General features: G+C 44.1%; 1 protein-coding gene across 1 annotated transcript in view; it reads right to left on the bottom strand.

Annotated features, from left to right (window-relative positions):
- Positions 1-10,035, bottom strand: part of LOC112075090 (zinc finger FYVE domain-containing protein 26-like) — a gene marked incomplete at its 5' end in the record, with an annotated part of 75,843 nt that overhangs the window by 38,280 nt on the left and 27,528 nt on the right. The window contains 3 exon segments of the mRNA XM_070440759.1: positions 4,197-4,319; positions 4,629-4,733; positions 6,287-6,486. Coding sequence (XP_070296860.1) covers positions 4,197-4,319; positions 4,629-4,733; positions 6,287-6,486 — 428 coding nt within the window.

Here is a 10,035-nt window from a genome sequence, read left to right as displayed (position 1 = left end):
CATCACCGTTTATTCTTCTCCCTCTCCTCCGTTTCTTCTCCCTCTCCTCCGTTTAATCTCCTTCCTCTCCTTCGTTTCTTCTCCTTCCTCTCCTCCGTTTATTCTCCTTCCTCTCCTCCTGTTTCTTCTCCTTCCTCTCCTCCGTTTCATCTCCTCCTCTCCTCCGTTTCATTCTCCTTCCTCTCCTCCGTTTCTTCTCTCTCCTCTCCTCCGTTTCATCTCCTTCCTCTCCTCCGTTTCATCTCCTTCCTCTCCTCCGTTTCTTTTCCTTCCCCTCCTCCGTTTCTTTCTCCTTCCCCTCTCCGAGGAGAGGAAGGAGAAGAAACAGAGGAGAGGAAGGAGAAGAAACAGAGGAGAGGAAGGAGAGGGAGAAGAAACAGAGGAGAGGGAGAAGAAACGGAGGAGAGGGAGAAGAAACGGAGGAGAGGGAGAAGAAACGGAGGAGAGGGAGAAGAAGAAACGGAGCAGGGGAAGGAGAATAAACGGAGCAGAGGAAGGAGAAAAAAAACGGAGCAGGGGAAGGAGAATAAATGGGACTCAGTTCAGGAAACTAGACACATGTAGCGCGTCACTATTTCACAGGAGAGCCATTTGAATGTAAACTTCTGGAACATGTGAACTTTCATGTGCCTGAATAACAAACTTGTATGCCATCTGTAAATACGAATTCAATTGTTAAATAACACCCTAGTTGATTTAGCCACAGAAAAATAAAGCAACCTTCCCGCTAGCTATGATTGGCTGGGGTAATGAGTGGGCTGGACATGCAGAGAGATGAGGTTGGATTGGTCTGCAAGATAGCACGCTTCTGTCTATTTGAGCTGGTCAGTATGTGTAGGTAATCCTGTCTAACACAGCTTTTTTACATATATATACTTGTATATATCACGTTGTACAACTGCATAAGAGTTGCTCTCCACTTTCTGGACGATCAAGTTTTGAAATCCGTGGAATTAGAGTCTGATAGCTAAGGAGGTGGAGAAAACACCTGTCTCCGGATTACATCTTCAAACTCAGGGCAACCGTCAAATCAAAACACATTTTATTGGTCACATGGTTAGCAGATGTTAATGGTCACATGGTTAGCAGATGTTATTGGTCACATGGTTAGCAGATGTTAATGGTCACATGGTTAGCAGATGTTAATGCGAGAGTAGCAAAATGCTTGTGCTTCTAGTTCCGACAGTGCAGTAATATCGAACAAGTAATCTCACAATTCTTCAACAACTACCTAATAATACAGACAAATATAAAGTGGTGAATGAGAATAGGTACATGTAAGTATATGGATGAGCGATGGCATCCGTGAGAGGGAGAAGCATCTATCCATGTATACGGACGGGTAAGATAGTCTAGCTAGCTACATTTCCAGATATTACACGTTTCTAATTTTGTCAGAAAGACGTTTTCATTTCAAGTTAAAGTGTATTGTTAGCTAGCTAACGTTAGCTGGCTGGCTCGCTAGCTAACGATACCTGTATGATCTGTGTAGTAATATTATTCATATCTCAGAGTCATTTGCATTGCTAGTTATAGCTTAATGTTAGCTAGCTAGCTAACATTGAACCTTGTTGGTTAGCTACCTGTAGATTCATGCGGGGTAGTAATGTCATGAGTTGGGATTACGGTTCATTGTTTAGCTAGCTAGCTAGATGTCTAAACAAAAGACTCCACTATGCAAGTAACCATTTCAATAAAATGTTAATGATGTCACTGCGACAACGGTTGATAGACGTAGCTTGTAAATTCGCTCTGGCTATCTACTCCGATTTCAGAGCACTCTCATCGGAGTGTGCCAGTGCGCAGAATACCTGACTAATTTACGAACGCTCAACACCCGTTGAATATGGCCGGTGTCAGTAAACGTTGGCAAAAAAACGTAAATTGTTGCCAGCACAGTTAGTCACCAACGCTCTGGATAACCTAACAGCCAAACCAGCTCTGCTAGGGCGAGTAATGGTCAGTGAGCTGTTCTCTCATTTGTGTCTGGAAGTAGCTAGCAAGCTAGCCAACGTTAGCCAATTAGCTTGGGTGCTTGACTGCTGTTGTTAGGACAGAATGCTCGGATCAACCCTGAAAGAGATGGGTGGGGCGAAAGCTTAAGAGGGTGTGAACGATGCTGAATGGGTGTAGAAAAGAAGAGCTCTCCAGTAGGTACCAAAACATTCAAAGGCCATTTTCTCAAAAGTGGGGTTACAAGTTAATCAACTTTCAATGCAGAATTACTTTCCCATTGTTCCTCAACTGTAGTGTATGATATACCATTTTCTAGCTCTGAGTCTCTACTTTTATACAATGTAAAAAAAACAATTTAAAAAAATCTAATTTTGCTAAATAAGACCGAATTGAGTGTGACGGTCACATATGGAGGAGAGGAAGTAGAAGAAACGAAGGAAGACAGTTTAGACAATAGAGATGCAGATGAAAAGCGCCACCTGGAAAGCGTTGTCCGTCTGTCCTTTCTCCAGCAGGTGTAGCAGGTGTTCCGTCTGCAGCAGTAATCTGAGGTGGTCTGAGACCGGGTACAGCGCCATCCACTGGGCACACAGAGAAAACTCCTGACAGAGAGAGATGATGACAGGACACATCAAATGAACAGCAGAGGAAGCATCGTTTGATCCGTTTCATCCTTTTTACAGAACCCAAAAAATGTGGTGCTCTGTGTTTTTGTAAATACTAAAACGTCCATTAAAAAAGTTAGTGCTAAAGTTAACCTGGATAAAATAAATTTAAAAATTGACTATTTATAAACACAGTGGTGGGACTTACCTTGGCCTCCAGCCCTCCTAGACAGCATAGACTCAAGGTCTATAACGTCAGTGTTATAAAATGTGTCAGGCTATTTATAACGCAGTGCTGAGACTCACCCTGGCTTCCAACATCCTAGAAAACATGGACTCGGGATCTCTCCTGGACTCTGTCCTCAGCTCCTGCCAAGTGGCCCACGGCAACGAAGGCTGCAGGTTCAACATCTAAGGATAGAAGTTTTGTTCATGTTTTAAAAAGTAGTTTTTTAAGGAGTGGAAGCAGTCATATTTTGTTCTTTAATGTGGATAGACACCGTGAGAGAAAGACAGGAAAGATGGCAGAGAAGTTTTGCGCCAGAAGGGTGTGGGCCGGAGTCCAAACTCTTGCCGGCACGGTGTATGTGTGTGTGCGCTGATGACAATCTGGATTTTAACCACATTGTANTAGCTAGCTAACGTTAGCTGGCTGGCTCGCTAGCTAACGATACCTGTATGATCTGTGTAGTAATATTATTCATATCTCAGAGTCATTTGCATTGCTAGTTATAGCTTAATGTTAGCTAGCTAACATTGAACATTGTTGGTTAGCAACCTGTAGATTCATGCGGGGTAGTAATGTCATGAGTTGGGATTACGGTTCATTGTTTAGCTAGCTAGCTACATCTCTTAACAAAAGACTCCACTATGCAAATAACCATTGCAATAGAATGTTAATGATGTCACTGCGACAACGGTTGATAGACGTAGCTGGTAAATTCGCTCTGGCTATCTACTCCGATTTCAGAGCACTCTCATCGGAGTGTGCCAGAGCGCAGAGTACATGACTAATTTACGAACGCTCAACACCCGTTGAATATGGCCGGTGTCAGTAAACGTTGGCAAAAAAAACGTAAATTGTTGCCAGCACAGTTAGGTTATCCAGAGCGTTGGTGACTAACAGCCAAACCAGTTCTGCTAGGGCGAGTAATGTTCAGTGAGCTGTTCTCTCATTTGTGTCTGGAAGTAGCTAGCAAGCTAGCCAACGTTAGCCAGTTAGCTTGGGTGCTTGACTGCTGTTGTTAGGACAGAATGCTCAGATCAACCCTGAAAGAGATGGATGGGGCGAAAGCTTAAGAGGGTGTGAACGATGCTGAATGGGTGTAGACGAAGAAGAGCTCTCCAGTAGGTGTACCAAAATATTCAAAGGCCATTTTCTCAAAAGTGAGGTTACAAGTTGATCAAATTTCAAAGCAGAATTACTTTCCCCATTGTTCCCCAACTGTAGTGTATGATATAACATTTTCTAGCTCTGAGTCTCTACTTTTATCCAATGTAAAAATTAAAAAATTAAAAAATCACATTTTGCTAAATAAGATCGAATTGAGCGTGACGGTCACATATGGAGGAGAGGAAGTAGAAGAAACGAAGGAAGACAGTTTAGACAATAGAGATGCAGATGAAAAGCGCCACCTGGAAAGCGTTGTCCGTCTGTCCTTTCTCCAGCAGGTGTAGCAGGTGTTCCGTCTGCAGCTGTAATCTGAGGTGGTCTGAGACCGGGTACAGCGCCATCCACTGGGCACACAGAGAAAACTCCTGACAGAGAGAGATGATGACAGGACACATCAAATGAACAGCAGAGGAAGCATCGTTTGATCCGTTTCATCCTTTTTACAGAACCCAAAAAATGTGGTGCTCTGTGTTTTTGTAAATACTAAAACGTCCATTAAAAAAGTTAGTGCTAAAGTTAACCTGGATAAAATAAATTTAAAAATTGACTATTTATAAACACAGTGGTGGGACTTACCTTGGCCTCCAGCCCTCCTAGACAGCATAGACTCAAGGTCTATAACGTCAGTGTTATAAAATGTGTCAGGCTATTTATAACGCAGTGCTGAGACTCACCCTGGCTTCCAACATCCTAGAAAACATGGACTCGGGATCTCTCCTGGACTCTGTCCTCAGCTCCTGCCAAGTGGCCCACGGCAACGAAGGCTGCAGGTTCAACATCTAAGGATAGAAGTTTTGTTCATGTTTTAAAAAGTAGTTTTTTAAGGAGTGGAAGCAGTCATATTTTGTTCTTTAATGTGGATAGACACCGTGAGAGAAAGACAGGAAAGATGGCAGAGAAGTTTTGCGCCAGAAGGGTGTGGGCCGGAGTCCAAACTCTTGCCGGCACGGTGTATGTGTGTGTGCGCTGATGACAATCTGGATTTTAACCACATTGTATAGTTTCAAATCCAAAGTGCTGGAGCACACTTTCTGGCCAAAACAACACCAACAACAATGTGTCACTGTCCCAATACTTTTGGAGCTCACTGTAGATGGTACTTTAACATGAAGTCAAATTGTGTGCCTTGCTTCAGCTCTTTAAAAGTATTTTTGGGGTTAGGGAAGAAGTGTTCAGATTTAAAACAGCAGAGAAGTAGACAAAGATGTCAAGTTTTAGTGAAAGTGATCAAAACAAGAGTTTTTACCTTTTTTTACCCCCCAAGATGCAAAATAGTTGATGCGGGTTACTAAAACACGTCTACCTCTTGACTGGTAAAAGATATTTCTGTTCCGATTCCAGATTTGAATAGTAGAGAAGGAGAGGAAGATTTCATACCCTTTCCTCTAGCTTGTTAGGTTAAGTGGTCAAAACGTCAGTTGTTTATTAAAAAAGGTCGGGGAAAAAATAAATAAATAGCTGCACCTCTATAATTGGTAGAATATATTTCTGTTCCGATTTCAGATTCGAATAGCAGACCCAACGTGTCATACCCTAAAGTGTTTTGTCTCAAGTTGTCGGCAAGAAAATGTAAGTAGCCGTTTTGTGTTGTCACAATGGAACCGAGAACGTTGAAGAAATCCAAATAAAAGTGGATAAGTTGAATAGTTTAAAATTTATAAATTGGTTTCAAATAGTAGTATGCACGCAACTTAATCCAGACCAGTCTGCACATTTTATTTCAAATTACTTTTTTAAAATCTTAAACTGTGTAAGAGGAGTAGCGTAAAGAATAACTATAATAATAAGTCGATTTTATACCCTTTTTACCCAGTAATAAAACATTTTTTTTTTTTTAATCATTTTTTTAGTTTTGCTATCGCAAGTCCCATTGATAATATTTACTTTGCTTTGCTTTGTCTCACTAATAAAGTCTGAAATAAGTGCTTACATCATTTGTGTGGCTGCTTTCGCAATCATTGATTGGCTTCAAATAACATTAGCATAAAGGATACCACTACCATTTGACATGCATGTGATCCCTGTGGGAGTTGAACCCACAACATTGGCACTTTTACCAACTGAGCTACATCATGTTTACAGAGCCTGTAATAACTACATGAGGATTACCCATCGATAATATTATTATAATCTACAATATCTCTAATATTTACCCATCGATAATATTATTATAATCTACAATATCTCTAATATTTACCCATCGATAGGTGTCCAGTTCCCGTTTCAATTGTCAAATAACATTTATCGACCGGCTTCAAATAACATTTATCGACCGGCTTCAAATAACATGATCATAAAGTAGGTAATAACGTCGATTAAAGGCTCCGGTTACCCGTTGATAGATGTCCAGCTCCGTCTTCCTGTGCTCCAGCTCCCCCTTGAGAGAGGCCTCCACGTGGGGGTTGTTGAGGCAGAACTCCAGCAGCTCCAGAGAGGGCCCGAGGGGCCAGCGCTCCAGGGCCTGTAAGGCCACACGGGCCCTCAGACACGGGTCCTGTACTCTGAACAACTGGCCTATGCTGTCTTCACCATCTGGAGGGAGGGAGGGAGGGAGGGAGATAAGAACAAATTCAGCGCTTGTGTCAGGAAGGAAAAAACCAACTAGATTGGCACCAGGAATTAAAAAATATCAACAATATCATATCTCCAAAATGTCAACACAGATATTTTTTTAATTTTTAATTGTACCTTTATTTAACGAGGCAAGTCAGATAAGAACACATTCTTATTTACAATGACGGCGGGTTAACTGCCTTGTTCAGGGGCAGAACGACAGATTTTTACCTTGTAAACTCGGGGATTCGATCCAGCAACCTTTCGGTTACTGGCCCAACGTTCTAACCACTAGGCTACCTGCCGCGTCTACACTCTAACCACTAGGCTACCTGCCGTCTCTACACTCTAACCACTAGGCTACCTGCCGCCCTGGCTAGCAGAACGTTAGCCAGCTGGCTGGCTAGCAGAACGTTAGCCAGCGGCTGGCTAGCAGAACGTTAGCCAGCGGCTGGCTAGCCAGAACGTTAGCCAGCGGCTAGCACTTTTGAGACCCGGCTAGTAGAAAATTAGCCAGACTAGCTCGACAGCACAGATTTTGGACCCCTGGATATAGAGAATGTCACCCGGGGCTAGTAGTAATTCCAGGGCTACTAGCCTAACTGACCAGATGCCCCAAATTGTTCAGATCAAATCAAATGTATTTATAAAGCCCTTTTTAAAACCAGCAGATGTCACAAAATGCTTATACAGAAACCCAGACTAAAATCCGAAACAGCAAGCAATGCCGATGTAGAAGCACGGTGGCTAGGAAAAACTCCTAGAAAGGCAGGAACCTAGGAAGAAACTTGGAGAGGAACCAGGCTCTGAGGGGTGGCCGGTCCTCTTCTGGCTGTGCCGGATGGAGATTATAAGAGTACATGGCCATTAAGGCTAGATTGTTCTTCAAGATGTTCATAGATGACCAGCAGGGTCAAATTTATAATCACAGTTGGTTGTAGAGGGTGTAACAGTCAGCACCTCAGGATTAAATGTCAGTTGGCTTTTCATAGTCCAAGCATTCAGAATCAAATCAAAATCAATCAAGTTTATTTTATATAGCCCTTCGTACATCAGCTAATATCTCGAAGTGCTGTACAGAACACCCAGCCTAAAACCCAAACAGCAAGCAATGCAGGTGTAGAAGCACGGTGGCTAGGAAAAACTCCTAGAAAGGCCAAAAACCTAGGAAGAAACCTAGAGAGGAACCAGGCTATGAGGGGTGGCCAGTCCCTTTGGCTGTTTGCTGGGTGGAGATTATAACAGAACTATGCCAGATGTTCAAAAATGTTCATTAAGTGACAAGCATGGTCAAATAATAATCATGAAATTTTCAGTTGGCTTTTCTATAGCCGATCATTAAGAGTTGAAAAAGCAGGTCTGGGACAGGTGGCGGTTCCATAACCGCAGGCAGAAACAGTTGAAACTGGAATAGCAGCAAGGCCGGTGGACTGGGGACAGCAAGGAGTCATCATGCCCGGTAGTCCTGACGTATGGTCCTAGGGCTCAGGTCCCTCAGAGAGAGAGAAAGAGAGAGAGAAGGAGAAATTAGAGAGAAGCCAAAATTTTCAAAAATGTTCATAAATGAACAAGCATGGTCAAATAATAATCAGGAATAAAGTCAGTTGGCTTTTCATAGCCGATCATTAAAGAGGTTGAACAGGTAGGGGTTCCATAACAGCAGGCAGAACATTGAAACTGGAACAGCAGCAAGGCCAGGTGGACTGGGGACAGCAAGGAGTCATCATGCCGGTTGCCGTGACGTATGGTCCTAGGGCTCAGGTTCTCCGAGAGAGAGAAAGAAAGAGAGAGAACGAGAGAATTAGAGAGAGCATACTTAAATTCACACAGGACACTTGGATAAGATAGGAAGAAGTACTCCAAAGTTATAACCAACTGACCTAGCCCCCCTGACACATAAACTACTGCAGCATAAATACTGGAGGCTGAGACAGGAGGGGTCAGGAGACACTGGCCCATCCGATATACCCCCGGACAGTGGCCAAAACAGGCAGGATATAACCCCACCCCACTCTGCCAAAGCACAGCCCGCCACACCACTAGAGGGAATATCTTCAACCACCAAACTTTACAATCCTGAGACCAGGGCCGCAGTTATAGCCCCACAAAGATCTCCACCACAGCACAACCAAGGGGGGGGGGGGGGAGTTGAGACGGGCAAGGTGGGGTGAAGAGCGAGAGAGACAGACAGAGAGCGCAGAGAACAGACAGACAGAGCAGCGAGAAGACGACAGACAGAGAGCGACGAGACAGACAGACAGAGAGCGAGAGACAGACAGACAGAGAGCGAGGAGACAGAGCAGACAGAACAGAGCGAGGACAGACAGGACAGAGACAGACAGACAGACAGACAGACAGACAGACAGAGCGAGAGCAGACAGACAGAGACAGAGAAGACAGACAGACAGACAACAGACGAGAGACAGAGCGAGCAGAAGACAGACAGGACAGACAGACAGACAGAAGCAATATTAGAGGGAGCATACTTAAGTTCACACAGGATACCAGACAGACAGGAAGAAGGAAATTTCACCAAATAGGATAGACAGTCCCTAGCCCCCCCGTGCATAGATGCTGGGGGGGTCGGGACACTGTGGCCCTGACCGACGATACCCCCAGACAGGGCCAACCAGGCAGGATATAACCCACCCACTTTACAAAGCACAGATCCAGTTGGTGGGACCAACAGCAATAAGGCATTCAGTAATAATGGTGGAAAATGTGCTTAAATTACAGCAACTACACCGTTTTCTCTCTCTCTCTTCTGGTGTATGTAGATGGGTGGAGGTCTGTGGGGAGCCCTCTGTGGTAAACCCCTGGTGGGTTTTGCTCCTGTCGGGCCCTCAGGGGACATCTGCCCAGGCCTGTGGCTATGGAAGCCTTCCAAGCCGGCCCTGGGCCTCTCGGGACTGTGCCAGCGGCTCTGCGCCTGCTAGAGCTGTATGACAGGGCTGCAGCCAGGAGAGGGGGGCTCCGAAGGCACGGCTACTGCCTGGGCTGACTGCTGAGAGGGATGTACTGGAGTATCACAGATTAACTCTGGTGCAGAGCGGTTTCCCTTGGGTACGGGATTCAGCTTCTCGCGTGGGGGAAAAGATAGCTAAACTGAACCAGAGTTCATGTGGCATCCAATGGACCACCCATATAGTGCCACTCCTTTAAGTACCCATATTGTGCATCCTTTAGACGTACTAATAGTGCATCCTTTAGACCCTATATAGTGCACTCCTTTAGACCCTATATAGTGCATCCTTTAGACCCTATATAGTGCACTCCTTTTAGACCCTATATAGTGGCATCCTTTTAGGACCCTATATAGTTAAGCACTCCTTTAGACCACTATTATAGCACTCCTTTAGACCCTATATAGTACGACGTCCTTTTAGACCTATATATATAGTTTGGCATCCTTTAGTCCCTATTATAGTGCACTCTCCTTTAGACCCTATATAGTGACACTCCTTTAGAACCCTAAAGAGTAGATAGACCACTTCCTATTAGACCGACTAATTGAGTGGCATTCCTTTT

This window comes from Salvelinus sp. IW2-2015, unplaced genomic scaffold, assembly GCF_002910315.2.
Source record: "Salvelinus sp. IW2-2015 unplaced genomic scaffold, ASM291031v2 Un_scaffold2977, whole genome shotgun sequence".
Taxonomy (NCBI): Eukaryota; Metazoa; Chordata; class Actinopteri; order Salmoniformes; family Salmonidae; genus Salvelinus; species Salvelinus sp. IW2-2015.
Note: the sequence above shows the minus strand (reverse complement) of the source record. Positions and strands in the feature narration are given on the sequence as shown.